The sequence below is a fragment of the Pan paniscus genome, chromosome 1, assembly GCF_029289425.2.
Source record: "Pan paniscus chromosome 1, NHGRI_mPanPan1-v2.0_pri, whole genome shotgun sequence".
In the NCBI taxonomy this organism is placed as follows: Eukaryota; Metazoa; Chordata; class Mammalia; order Primates; family Hominidae; genus Pan; species Pan paniscus.
In genome coordinates, this window is record NC_073249.2 from 225,797,298 (window position 1) to 225,811,447 (window position 14,150).

Here is a 14,150-nt window from a genome sequence, read left to right on the forward strand (position 1 = left end):
CCCTGTGCCCCTATGTGCTCTCCCTGAGGGGTGTCTCCCAACCTAGCACGGGCCCTGGGAACAGCGGGTGAACCGCCAAATTTGGGGACCCACACCAAGGGATGCAGAGGAGGCCTGGCAGGGCCGAGGGTCCTCCTGCCCCGACACCTTGGCACTCAGGCCAGGCCGGGGAACAGGGACCTGCCAGGCCTCTGGGCAGCACCCAGCCTAGACTGGCCATCACGCAGCCAACGTCCAGTTCCAGGTGCCCGCCCGTCCTAGCTCCCACAGTCAAGGGTCCCATGCCCGGGCTAAGCCTGCAGATGGGTCGGCTGAGTTCCTATCTCAGAAAAGAGCATGGTCTCAAGGGTAAGGGGAGAGCCAGGTCCCGGCCCCGCTGGGGGCTCAGCATCATGGGGGTCTGGCCCATGGAGGCTGCAGGGAGGAGCAGAGCCTTCTGGAGCAGGTGGGGGTCAGAGCACAGCTGGGCACATGTGCTCAGGCCGCACGGGGGGCCGAGGCCTGGCTGCCCCCAGGCAGGGAGGGTCCAGCCTGGACAACAGGTTTCTGGGGGTGACGCACACTCCACTGGTGACAGTGAGAGGGCTCCAAGGGGCTCCTGAGCCGCGAACCACCTGCTCTGTCTCACCCACGCTGCCACTGAGCCCCAAACCTGGCCAAGGACATAGTGCACAGACCTTCGGAGACAGGCCCTGCCCCAACAGCCCCGCAAGGGCCAAGACATCGAGGGGCCGAGCCAGGGCGCTGCTCTCAGGGAAGCCACCATTCCCGGTTTATCCCAGACCCTGGGGGCCCCTGGGGAAGCCACTGGGGCTCAGGTCCTGGCCCCTCCCCACTCGGAGGCCTCACCTGGGAGCTCCAGAGGCCCTGCAGGGTCCCAGGCAGGAAGGCCTGGGGTCTACCATCAGGCCACCCCTACTAAGTAAAGGGACACGGTCCACTCAGTGCATTGCTGGTTCAGCCCCTGGGGAGTAGCAGGTCCATGGCCTTGAGCCTCCACAGACCATCCTCCCGGAGGGGACCACACCACATCATGTCACATCAAGCATGTCACGTGGTGCCGCCTCCTGCCATACCACACCATCAACCCCTTCCTGAGCAAGGGCCTGCACTTCCAAGGGTCCTGCAGAGGCGGCCCTAAGACCCTGTCTCGGGGCTTCCTGGGGATCCCCACGTGTCAGGGTGAGTCGGGCATGGTGGGCGGGGCACTGGCCATCGGGGAACTGGAGGGCCCAGGCCCAGGTCACCTCCAGTGCTGCAGGGCAGGAAGGGAACAGGCAGTTCCTGCCCTAGGAGCTCAGCCAGGTGAGCCAGGACATGCCCCGGGGAGGCCGAACACCCAGCCCGGACTGCTGGAGAGGCCAGGTGGCCCTCATGGCTATGCCCACAGTGGGTACCCATAGGTGGGTGACAGACTGGGGGTGGGGGTGGCTTGCAGCACCCCTGGAACCCCACTACCAGCCTTGGCTCTCAGAGGCCCCCACACACTCGGCTCTCAGAGGCCCCCACACTGGCTGGGGCCCGCCCTCTTTCCCCCACCCCACTCGGCAGGCGCAGGCCAGGCCCCTCCAGCAGCCCCCGCCACCGTTGCCCAAAGTCCTGGGGACCCTGGAAGCCACAGCAGCCCTCCCCACCGGGAGATGGGGACAGGCACCGGGCTGGACCCAGAGCTGGCATCTGCTGGAGTCAGGAGAGGGTGTCCAGGGGCTGCACACAGGAACAAGGACCCCAGAAAGAGGCAGCAGAGAGCAGGCACTGGGGTGCACTTTCCTCTGCTGGGAGGATGGGGCTCTGCTCCACAGGGGGTGGAAGGAAGGGGTGGTGGAGGGTCCTGCCCCTGCCAGAGGGGGTGGCCCTGGGCAATGGGGAGGGCAAAGGCCACAGGGCCCTGTGAAGACACTGGCCCTGGACACGTGAAGCAGGTCCTGTGAGCCCCGTGTCTCAGCCCAGATCACCGTCAGCATTCCGGGGCCAGTGGCCCCTCCTCCAGGCTGGGGAGGGCCTGCGGTGTGCACAGACGCTCCCGGTGAGCCCTCCAGATAGGACAAGGGCCTCCCCTGCACCACCTGCCATCCCCAGCCTCAATGTCCTCATCTTTGCAATGGGCGATAACAGGGCAGACCGGAAACATATGCCTCAGGGGTCTTCACCTCCCAAGCAGCACCACACAGGGAAGGGCCCCAGGGAGCACGGTGCCCACAGACCACATCTCGAGCACAGTGGGGGCACTGGCGCTGTCGGGGGCAGACTTGCGTTTTGGCAAATTGTCCCAGCTGCCCCACTGGAAGATCGGGGGACAGGCAGGAGGCTTGTAGCACAGTCGGGGACGGGCGGCCCAGGCCTGGGTGGAGGTGGTGAGGAGTCCCAGCTCTGAGAGCACTGAGGGGGCGTCCCGACCAGGAATGGATCCACGGGGAAGGGTGGGGTGAGCCAGGACTCTGAGAGCACTGAGGGGCGCCCCCACCGGGAATGGATCCATGGGAAGGGGTGGGGTGAGCCGGGACTTCCGGCCTGAGAAGCCAGGACCAGGTGCCAACAGGCACCCTTCCTCCAGGCTGTCCTCTCTAGGCTCTGCTGAGCTCCGGGCAACAAAGGCACTGCCCTGATTGTGTACTTGCTGCACCCAGGGCCAGGCCCAGCGGCGGTCAGCTGAGGACAGCGACTGGCCAGGCTCCAGGCCCTCCCAGGACCAAGGCTGACTGGGTGGCCAGGCGCCCCAGAAGAGAGGTTCATGCCCAGCCTCTGGTCGGGGAACCCTAGGCCAGCATCCCCTGTCCCCGGGGCCTGTGAATTATTTAAGCCCCTCCCTGGGCCCATCCGCTGCTCTCTGGGGCAGCTTGGGGTGGAGTGAACGGTGCATTTGCTCCCCGCATGCCTGCAAGGCGCCGCTGGAGGGAGGTGGACCCCACCTCAGCACCAGCCCTCACCTCCTGCTGCTCGCGGTGGCCACTCCCAAAGGCCAGAGGGGCTGGGGCAGGGGACAGGCAGGGAGGGCCGGGGCAGGAGGGAGAGGAGGAGGCAGGATCAAGGGCTCCCATCCCCACCAGATAGGCCCCCCTCCATGGGGCTCACTCCAGGACGGCAGCTGCTGCCTTTCAGCCAAGATGAAATACTTCCGCGGGGCTGCTACCCGCCAGGCAGGGCTGGGGGATGGGGGGCGGCAGGGGGACCCAGGCCTCAGCGGCTTCTGGAGAACCTCCGGATTGCTCCCTGAAGCTCCAGCGTCCTGGGTCGTCGTGCGGCCCAGCTGCACTCAGCCTCCACCGTCCTTCTGCACACCTGGCTGCACATGGCGGCCACCCTGGTTCCAGGCTCAGCAATGCAGTGGCGGCTGCCCGCTGCCCCTACCAGCAAGGGAGCCTCGGGCCAGAGGGAGGGGGCGCCTTCCCGTGCACTGCCAAGGCTCGGGGCCCAGACGGAAGTCTCTGCTCAGCCTCCTCCGACAGGCCTGCGGCGGAGCAGACCTCACTTCACAGGGTTGGCATTTCTGAAGGATGACAAAGATCCCGGGGCTCAGAACGTGTTTTCTGTGCAAACAGACACTTCCCCACCAGCATGCCGATGACAGGCATCCGTGACAGCTCAGCCTGAATCACGGTCCCCCCACCACCACCCACCGCCCCCCCGGCAGCCCAGACGCAGTGGGGGCAGGGCTGGGGCCGAGAGCACGTTAGGGTCCCAGGCCGGTGGGGCCAACTCGCTGCCCAGCCCCCAGGGAGGGGTCCCATTGGCCTGTCCTGCCCCCGTTACCAGGGCTGTGGTCTGGGGGAAGGGCTCCCTGCTGCCAACGGTGGCTGACCCTCTGAGGGGTCAGAGCCCCCGAGAGCCCCCAGCCCACCCATGGCGCAGACCCCCACAGGGCTGCCCTCCACGGTGATAAGACATGTTGGTGGGTCACGGCTCTCTGGCCTCACGGTGGCCCTTGGAGCCAGTTCCTGGGGCTGGAGTAGAGGGGCTTCCTCCAGAAGCCCTACTGGGGCTGCCAGGGGTTAGCCGGGCAGCACTGATCAGTCCAGAGGGGCGGCACTGATCTGTACAGCCCAGAAACGCACCTCCATCAGCCACATTCTCCGCGACAATCTCTGCCTGTCACTGCTAGTGGCATCCCTCGGAGACGCTACTGCGTATGATTGTCGGGGGCCGGGGAGGCACACACATCTCTGGCCCCAGACCCCACAATCGGGACACGAGGCAAGCCCACCACTGCCTGCCTTGGCTGGGAGGGGGAGGGCCCTGGGGAGTGGAGAGGCGCCCGGCACCTTGTTGACGTGGACACCAGCAACAGGCCTCCCTCCTGGAGCGCACTCGGCCCAGCTGCTGGCCTGGACCCCAGGCCCTGCCCCAAATTGCACCTCGAGTCCTATTTCCAGACAGCGTGTGCTGGGTGGCCGAGCCACAGCCCCTATGGCAGGGCCAGGGCCAGGGCTGTGTCCTGGGAGCCGACATCCCTAGCACGGGCGGGGGTCCCCCTGCCGAGCTGTCCCGCCTTCTCTACAAGTCACCTGCTCACCCTCACAACGACTGTCACCCCCTTTTCACAGATGAGGAAACTGAGACCCAGAGACACAGGTATGTCCCCAAAACCCACAGTCCAGCAACTGGTGGGCGGACAGGTGGGGATTTGAGCCCAGGCTGGGGGCCCACGTGCTTGGCCTTGAACGCGCCTGGTCCAAGGGTCTGGAGCCTGGGATGCAACAGTCAGCAGGCGGGGAGCGGGGGGGCAGGCGGGGAGCAGGGGGGCAGGCGGGGAGCGGGGAGCAGGCGGGGAGCGGGGGGCAGGCGGGGAGCGGGGGGGCAGGCAGGGAGCAGGGGGGCAGGCGGGGAGCAGGCGGGGAGCGGGGGGGCAGGCAGGGAGCAGGGGGGCAGGCGGGGAGCGGGGAGCAGGCAGGGAGCGGGGGGCAGGCGGGGAGCGGGGGGGCAGGCGGGGAGTTGGAGTTGGGGGGCAGGCCAAGTGGGGGGCAGGTGGGGAGTTAGGGGGAAGGTGGGGAGTTAGGGGGCAGGTGGGGAATTGGGGGCAAGCAGGGAGTGGGGGCAGGCGGGGAGTGGGGCCAGGCGGGGAGTTGGGGGCAGGCTGTATAGGGCGCAGGCTGAATAGGGAGGCAGGCCGAGTTGGGGGCACTTGGTAACGAGCTCCTTTTCTGTGTTCTGAATGCCTCGGGAAACATCCCAGACGGCCCAGCCCATCTTCACTTGGTGTAGAGCAGAGGCTCTGAAAAGTGGGGCACGTCCTGGTGAGCTAACACGAGGCACCCAGAAGACCGGCCGCCTGTGCTGGAGGCCCCCGGGGAGGGAGGGAATGGCTGGGTGTTTGAACCAGCTCTCGAAGGATCACATTTTGCAGACAAAAACCAAACTCCCTCCTGGGAGGAGGTGCCCGATATCTGCCCCCCCGCCAAGGCCCAGGCAAGAAGGGGACAGCAACGGATGAAGCCACCTCTGCCCAGGGCGCCTGTTCCTGGACAAGCCTCAGGGGACAGGCCCAGCTGGGAGGGGCCGGGGCTCCTTGAGGTGGCTCAGGAGACCCCAGGGGAGCCAGGGAGACACTGTATGCAGAGAAACAGCTTCATTCACCCACTTCCCCAGGGTTGAGCTTGGCGGCGGCAGCCCAGTCCGAGGCCAGCCTCCCACTTATGCATCAGAGACGACTGCAGCTACAGCTGCAACTCAGTTCTGAGGGCTGTTGGTTCCCCAGAGAATGACTGAGTTCCAGGGAGCGTCACGGAGCAGGGGCAGGATGGGGCGAGGCTGGGGCAGCCACTGTCCCTGAGAGGTGGCTAGGCAGAGCTCACAGGCAGCCACGCAGCCCTGCCCATAACATACTACTGCTGGCTCATCTCAGCAGTGAGTCCATTGCCCAAGGCCACACAGTTGCAGATTTGGGATCCAAGTCTGCCCAGCTCCAGAGCCATGTCCTCCACCCCAGTGACACCACCTGGGCAGAGCCACCCCACCCAGGCCAGACAGAGGCTGCTGCAGACCTTGGTCCCCCACCTCACCTGACACCACTCCCTCAAGTGTGGGCCTTGACACCCTGGTTTGTTGGTTGGTTGGTTGGTTGGTTGGTTTTGTTGAGACAGAGTCTCACTATGTCACCCAGGCTGGAGTGCAGTGGCACCATCTCAGCTCACTGCAACCTCTGCCACCTCCCAGGTTCAAGCGATTCTCCTGCCTCAGCCTCCCAAGTAGCTGGGATTGCAGGTGCTTGCCACCACACACAGATAAATTTTTGTATTTTGAGTAGAGACAGGGTTTCACCATGTTGCCCAGGCTGGTCTCGAACTCCTAATCTCAGGTGATCCACCCACCTCAGCCTCCCAAAGTGCTGGGATTACAGGCATGAGCCACAGTGACTGGCCAGACGCCCCAGTTTAAAACATGTATTTCTACTGAAATAGCTCCAACCTCTGGGGGGTGGGGGGCGGGGGTGCTGAATCTGCATTTTCCTCCATCCAGGGGGATGTGAAGCTGCTACAGCTCCGAGCAGGACTCCCAGACCCATCTGAGCCTCCTCAGAGCAGCTGGTGGGGCCTGGAGCCTGCAGAGCCACTGATCCTGGGATGCGTTCCAGGGCCCAAGCCCACGGCCCTTTCCCCACGCCAGCAAAGGAGCCACGTACAACAGTTTGACGAAACGAGCATTCTGGAGGCCCCAGCTGCCTTCTGGGGCAGGAGTGATGTGACTTGTGGTTGGGAACCAGGAGCAGCCGCTCGCTAAGAATGGAGTGAGGCCCGTCCAGGCCTCCAGTACCCTTCTTGGTCACCTGTGGAGCCAGGACCCCACCCAGGGAGAGACTGGATGGTGGGGAGCCAGGAGGCTGCACCAGGGGGCCTGTGGGACCTCAGCAGCGTGAGCTCCAGGGTCTGCCTCGGGCGGGGGTGCTAGCGGTGGAGCACACGGCCACAGTAGGGGGCTGAAGGGCGACCCCCGACAGAAAACACATCCGCATCCCAGAGCCTGTGAATTTGGCCTTATTTGGAAAAAGGGTCTCTGAGGCTGTGCTCAGTGAAAGGCCTGCACTAAGGAGATTGTCCCGAATGACCCAGGCAGGCCCCAGATCCTACAGGAGAAAGGAGACTCGAGGCGCGAGAGAAGACGGAGAGAAGGGCGAGGGAAGACAGGCAGAAGCTGGAGGAGGCCAGGAAGGTCCTCCCGGGGAGCCTGCAGAGGGAGCGCGGCCCCACCCACACCCTGACCTCAGACTTCCGGCCTCCAGGACCCCGAGAGAATAAGCGTGCGGCATTTTTAGTGGCCGGTGCACGGCAGCCGGTCCCAGCAGCCGCAGGAAACACACCCCCGCCATGTCGTGGTGCTCCAGACACCCGGGGTGCCTGGCGCTCCAGGAGGGCAAGGGCAGCCCAGCTGTCAGCACAGCCTTCCTGACAAGGGTCAGCTTTGCCTGGGTTTGGCTGCCTGGAGGCCACCACCAGGGAAAAAGGACCACAGCAGCCAGGGGCACCATGCCCTCCGCCCACAGGCACTGCGGCACGGCCTGGTCTGAATGATCTCACTGACTCTCCTGGTACCGCAGGGGAGGGAGGGATAAGCAGGGGCCGAGTGCCCTGCCAAAGTCCCGCAGCCAGGGAGGGACGGAAAGACCTCAGGCCTTGCCGCAGAGCACACGCATTCTCAGGGAACACATCCTCTGTATTCCCCGGTTCCCGGTCAGCTGGTCCCCGGTGGGCTGAGGGAAAGACCCCAAAGACTCATAGAGCAGCTGCCCCGAAGTGGGCAGACCGGGCCACATCGGGGAGGAGTGAGGCCAGGTTACCACCGCTGAAGCTCCAGTCAGGCATCTCCCTGGGCCCAACCTGACAGATCAAGCTGGGGACATTTCAGCAACTTGCCCCCACCCCCAAGCCCTTCCTGCCTTCCGGTCTCTCCAGGGTCAGCAGCTCAGTCACAGTCAAGGGTCACAGTGGAGCTCCGGGTCAGCGGCCCCTCCCTGGAGCTGCAGGCCCTCAACACGGGGCCGGCTGTCTCTGGAATCTCCACCCACTATGCATGTCCCTCCTTGCTCCCCAGTGGGAGGGCACCCTGGGAGCACAGCAGAACCTGGGGGAGGGGAGGGGGAGCCCTGAGAAGGCTGGCTTAGCCCCTTCCGCCGTCTTGGGAGTGACTGTGCAGCTGTGTGCAGGTGTGTGCGGAACACAGGTCCTGCGATCCCGGAGAAGGAGCTGAAGGCAGAGTGGTCCTGGAGGATGCGGGTGAGGTGAGCAAATGGGCCTCCCCCCACAGACTTGGGGCCCCACCCTGCAGCCACCCTAGCCCTGGAACACCCTCAGGTTGCTCGTTTCTGCCATCAAGGCTGGCTCCTCCTGGAGCCTCACCCACAGGGTCTGATCTGCACTGGGAGCTCAGAAGGCAGGCATGAGGAGCCTGCTCCCATCTGCGGGGGTGGAGACCCCGGAATCGACACCCAAAGGCTGCTGGGAGCACATGAGGGGGTGGGAGAGGAAGGCAGGAAGAGGAGCCCTGAGGGCAGCTCTGAGGCTGGGGTGGGTACCCTCTGCCACCTCCGCCTCTGCCAGGCCACCGTGCTGCCTGAAGCTGGCCCCGGAAACGTGCTTGTGCATGGGCACAGAGGTGTGCATGCACACACGGGGCTGCAGGGGCAGGAGGAGGAAGGAGCCCCAGCCCAGACTCAGCCCAGCCCTGGGGAGCATGAGGCAGTGAAGGGATGATCACATTCCTGCCGGCTCTGACCCCTCTGCAGGCCCCGACCCCTCTGCAGGCCCCGACCCCTCTGCAGGCCCCGACCCCTCTGCCAGCCCCGACCCCTCTGCCAGCCCCGACCCCTCTGCATGGGCCCAGGTTGGCCAGCTCTCAGCTGGGCTGGGCAGCCGAGGCAGCCTCCTTTGTCCCTTTGTGCTGGGCGAGTGGAAAGGACAAAAGCTGTTCTCCCGGCTGGCTAGCTGCTGCCGCCGGAGACGTCTCCAGGAGCCCTTCCTCCCTCTGCCTCCAATGTGCGCCTGTTACACAACAGACCTAAGAATAATCCGGAGGGCGGTCGGAGTCGGAGCTGCCCCGCCTCCTGGGACCCCTGCAGCTGGGGGGAGGGAGGGGCTGAGGCACACAGCTCCTGCTTCTGCCTGGGGCCCCAGTCTGTCAAGGGCCACCCCACCCCCAGCCCCGGGAGACCTGGCTACAGGGTCTTAACTCCAGCCTCAACCCCCAAATCGCAGGCAGGGCTGAGCCACAAGTGAATAGGGGGGTGAGTGGCAGTGGAACCCCAGAATCCAGGGCCACTTGTGCCCAGGGGCCATTGGAGACAAGAGTCCCAGTGGGTCCTGTGACAGCCCCAGAGTGGGCAGCAGCAGGGAAGCTGGGCCTTCAGTGGGTACACTGATGTCCAAGCCCCCAATGGCCACCCCTTCCTGGCAGCCAGGGGCAGCACCCTGGCTAGGACTGCAGTGGACAGGGAAGCAGGACGGGGGTGGAAGCCCGGCCAGGCAGCGGGAGGGACCCTCTGGGCTGGTCCTCAGCCCCCCTCCCATCGGCGTGCCCATCACTGGAGCAGGTGGCGGGCAGCTCTTGGGGCTCTGGCATGGGGCTCGGGCCAGGCTCCCTCCGTTCCCGGACAGACGGCACTGTGGGTGTGACAGCAGCTAATGAAGCGGTCCTATTAGGTGCAGAGTAACAGAAGATACACAAATTGGTCCGAAGCTCTTCATGTGTTGTGGACATTAAAAATTAAAATCCAATTACAACTCGTATTGTCAGACCTGGCTGCTGCGGCTTACGGCAATCCGTGTGTGCCGTGCAGATTATGTCACCTGAACTCCAGCAGCAGCAGTGAGGGCCTCGGGAACCGGGCTGCCAGGCCCCCACCACCACCTAGGAGGGTCTGTAGGGGGTCTCTCCTGCCCACCAGCTCCTCTGCCTCCCCCCTCTGGGCAGGGTCCCTACCTGGTCACCCACAGGAGGGGCCGCTGCCAACCTGTCCCCACCCTCCCCCTACCCCCAGCTGTTCCCCACCCACAGCCAGCTCTGCCAGAGGCTGGACATCAGGCCTGACCCCAGCCTCATGCTCAGGGATCTGAGGCCAAGGCCACCAGACCAAGCCCCAAGCCCCAAGTCTTCTACACACTGTCCAGCAGACACTCCCACCAGTTCCCCGACCACTGCCCAGGCCTGTTCCAGCCTCTTCTCTCACTGCCCTGGGTTCCCTGGGGACATGCCAAGCAGACGCCAGTCTCCCTCCCTGCCTCGTCCAGACGAGGCTGCAGGCTCAGCTCTCTCACCTCCCAGAGGGCAGGGCCATCAGGCGTTCAGCCTCAGGGAAGGGGCCTGTGGGGACCCTCAGCACAGCCACAGGCACCCACTTGCCCAGTGCACACCTGCCTCCCTCATCCTTTCCAGACCCCAGACCCTACCCTAGGGCAGTGCGGAGAATGTGGCCCTGGCTTAAGTACAGAGGGAACATAGTGGGGGCCAATTTAGAGACGACTTCTCCCATCAGCCCAGGGTCCTAGGGGAGACCAACAGGCTGGCTTCTGTCCCCACCAACCAAGCAGGAGATAGGACAGTGGCCTCCGCCCTCTGACTTGCCCCTCCCCGGCCTCCCATGGTGCCTGAATCCCCTCTGAGGCTGCACCTCGCTGAAGGAGTCTCTAGGATCAGACACCCAGGCAGGCAGACACCATGGGCTCCCCAAGTCAGGGGTGTTGGGGCACCGTGACCCCGCCTCACCAGACCAACGTGTCAGGGGACGAAGGGGACACCGATCGGGTCCATTCTCGTGGAGGGAGAAGGCCATGGGGGAAGGGCAGTTCCAGTGGTCTCAGTGGTCACAGTGGGGATCAGTGGCCACCTTGGCTGCCTCCAGTGTCATCAGACAGTGTGGGAGGCGGGGAGCGGAGGGGAGGGGAAGCCTCTTATCTCCTTGGCATCTTCCTCCACCAGCTCCAGCAGAGCCCATCTCCCCTAAAGAATACCCTGTAGCTCTGCCGGCAGGTCCAGAGCCCAGGAGACCCCTCAGCAGTGGACACTCAGACACTTCCCCCTCCCGTGTCCATCCAGCAGGGCCGCCCCAGGGCCTCCGGAGCTCCCGCCTGCCCGGGCAGTGCCCGCTGCACCCCACCTGCTAGTGTGGGGAGAGGCCGGCTCCCCCCAGATGCGCACCTGCAGCCCAGGCAGATGTGCCATGCGGCAAGTCCACGCAGCACCTCCCGGACCCACACAGGGTGCCCTGCGGCACCATCCGGCAGGGATCGGGGTGCCCGGCCTGGGCTCAGCAGGGGTCACTCTCAGCACGGTCACAGCCCCAGTGCGACCTCCGCAGAAGCCCGGGGAAGGAAAGTTTGCCGAGGGGCGGCCCCCAGATCCCTCACCCCGCACCTGAGGCCATCCGCAGAGGTCAAGACCGCTCCGCCCGTCCCGCCCACAGTCCCGCGCCCGCACCCCTGCCCGTGCCACCGCGATCCGAGCCTCGGCTCCCGAGTCTGAAGCCCAGGCAGCTCAGCCCCGACCCGCACCAGGGCTGCGGCGCCCCCGCGCGTCCACCCGCGCATCCCGGTTGGCAGCGGCGCAGCGGCAGGAGCGGCACCTACTGTGCTTCTGCGGGGCGGCTCCCGCGTCCATTGTCTCCGTGGCGGCTGCAGCGAGGGCAGCGAGGGCGGCGGGGGCGGGGGCTGCGGGCCGGGAGGCGCAGTCAGCGGCCGGGCTCGGGCTCGGGCTGGGGCTCCGGCTCCCGCGGCATCGCCCCGCCAGCTCGGGCGGCCCGCGGCGGGCTGTGCGCGGTGACACTGCGCCCCGTGGAGGCGCCGCGCGAGGAGCGCGCTGTCACTCGTGCCGCCCGCACCACACCCCCTGCCCGCCCCGCGCCGGGAGGGGGCCGGGGGCGCGGGCTCCGCGGCGGGCACCGGGCTGGGGGCAGATCGGGCGCAACCGGGCGAGCGCGGCGCACAGAACAGGTGGGGCGCGGGGCGCACGGCGGGGCCAGCCGGCCCGCCCTGCGCCCGCCGCAGCCAAAGTACTTTCTCCGCAAAGATGCTCCTGCGGCCTTCCGCTCCCCACACCTCCCCCTCCGCCTCCCTCCGGCTCCCCGTGGCCCCAGCCGGCGGGACCGGGAAGGGGGCGGGGCCGAGAGCGCTTCCCATCTCCAGGCTGGGCGTTTGCCCAGGCGCTGGGAGAAGCCAAGACAGGGGCCCCGGCGACACTACAACCCACCCCCCACTCCCATCACCCTGGCGTTTGAGGACTGGGGCCTGGGCCACCCCTTCCCCATTTGAGGACTGGGGCCTGGGCCACCCCTCCCCCAACTAAGATGTCAGGGGCACATGCAGACCCTTGCAGAAGTGCCTGGGACTGCTGAGAACGGGGTACGGCCCAGCCCCAAGAGGGTGGCAGGGCACCCTTAGCTCCCATCAGGCGGCCAGCCCACCCACCTCTGGGGGGAGGGAGCTTGGTGCTGCCTCCTGTGCCCCCAGGGAGAACCAGGATGACCATTCCCCTGGGCAGGTCCCTAGCCCCACACCAGTCAACTCTTCCACTGTTCCAGACCCTGGAGGCCCAAAGCAGCCACAGAGACAGGCCCTAGACCCTGGGGACCCTCCCTGCCCACCAGGCTTCTCTGTTTCCAGGCACTTCGTCGGTTCCCCGCTCTGCTGCAGGCAGCCGTGAAGGAGGAGGCGGGAGACAAGTCAAGAGAGACTGCCCAGCTCTGGCCTGTGTCCAGAGAGGCCTCAGCTCCCCCAGGTCTGCCTTGGCCACAGAGCCAAGAGGCAGAACTTTCCCAACAGACCCTCCTGGCAGACTCTGGAACAAGAAGGGCTCCTGCACTCAGAGCCCCCAGCTTACCCACAAGGCCAGCCTCCAGCCTTAGAGGGAAGCCACAGCGTTCACCCTAGGGCAGCCCCGTGCACCCACACCATTCTGCTTCTGCACCCAAGGGTCCCTGGACTTTGTTCTTTGGGTCTAATATGAGTGGTTCAGACTGAGAGGGGGTCCTCGCCAGAGCTGAGAAAGGGGCACAGGCCACTAAGGACACACACATCCCTGGGCCCGTCAGCTCTGCCTGCCAGGGAGAGGAAAGGCTGAGTCTGAGATGAGGCCCGAGATGGGCGCCAAGCTGGGAGCCAGGGAGGAGGCCAGGGGTGGGGTAGGGGTGCATGGGAGCGTGTCACTTGGGACCAGTGTTGCCAGAGTTTCTATTTTGCTCTCCAAAGCAGACTCTGCCCACCATCTGGCCCTGGCGTAGTGGCTGAAGAGGAGACAGAAGACACAGGTGCATGTCCTGGCTCCCCACAGATTCACGAGAGGCCTCAGTCTCCCCTCCAGACCTCAGTTTCCCCAGGAATAGACCTGCTGGTGTCTATGGTTCTTTCCCGATTGCTGAAGCCCAGGAGGTTTCTGACTCCCCCAAGCAGTCTATTGCTTGGCTGTGCCCCAGAGCCTGGGGCATGGTCAGGATTCCTCCTGGTGCAAAGCTCACGGCGGAGAGGCTACGTCCTGCCGCCTGCAGGGCCAGCTCCGCTCCCGAGGCTTTCTGCTTTCCAGGAGCACCAGGCAGTGCCATCTCCACACAGCCCTGGAGACTCTGTGCTGGGTGTGTGTTCCCGGATGTTTCATCTGGCTGAGGCTGGGCGGGCTGTAGCGGCCTCTGCCCAGGACCAGGAGCCTGCAGTGAAGCCTCTGTCATCACTACCCTGAGGGGCTGACAGAGCCCTGCGCCCTGAGGTGTGGCTGCCTTAACGCAGGCTGTGGATGGAAGGCAAAGAGAGCCGCTCCTCCCCCAGTGAACCCTGTGGCAGCTCCAGGGCTTCTCCTCCAAGGAAAGGCTAGTTCCTGGCTCCCTTGGCCACACCGGCACACGGGACTCCCAGACTCCACCCTGGCTTCCTCTCCCGGGGTGCTGGCTCCTGCAGCTTCTCTGCTTACCCCTACACCAGGGACCTAATGCCCAGGCCAGGGCAGAGTTGCCGCTCCTCCCTCTCCTTCCCAGGAGGAAACCCCGCCGTGACAGCATCAGCTGGTCTGGGATCCCAAAGTGAGAGTGGACTCAGCAGATGAGTGGAGGACGGACGTGCCAGTCGACGCTCAGAAACGTGCAGGAGGAATAAATGAGGTGTGGGTGAATGAAAGAGTACCCACAGAGCTCGGTGCTGTGAATGAACGTCCCCAGGCTCCTGCCCACCCCCATGCCCCCACGC

The 14,150-nt window shown here is 65.5% G+C and overlaps 1 protein-coding gene across 1 annotated transcript in view; it reads right to left on the minus strand.

Moving 5' to 3' along the window:
• Window positions 1–11,732, minus strand: part of PLCH2 (phospholipase C eta 2) — a 64,168-nt gene extending 52,436 nt beyond the window's left edge. The window contains exon 1 of the mRNA XM_034953537.3: window positions 11,550–11,732. Within this exon, the coding sequence (XP_034809428.1) occupies window positions 11,550–11,580 (31 nt within the window). The 5' untranslated portion in view covers window positions 11,581–11,732. The remainder of the gene's footprint in view (window positions 1–11,549) is intronic.
• Window positions 11,733–14,150: the final 2,418 nt, after the last annotated feature.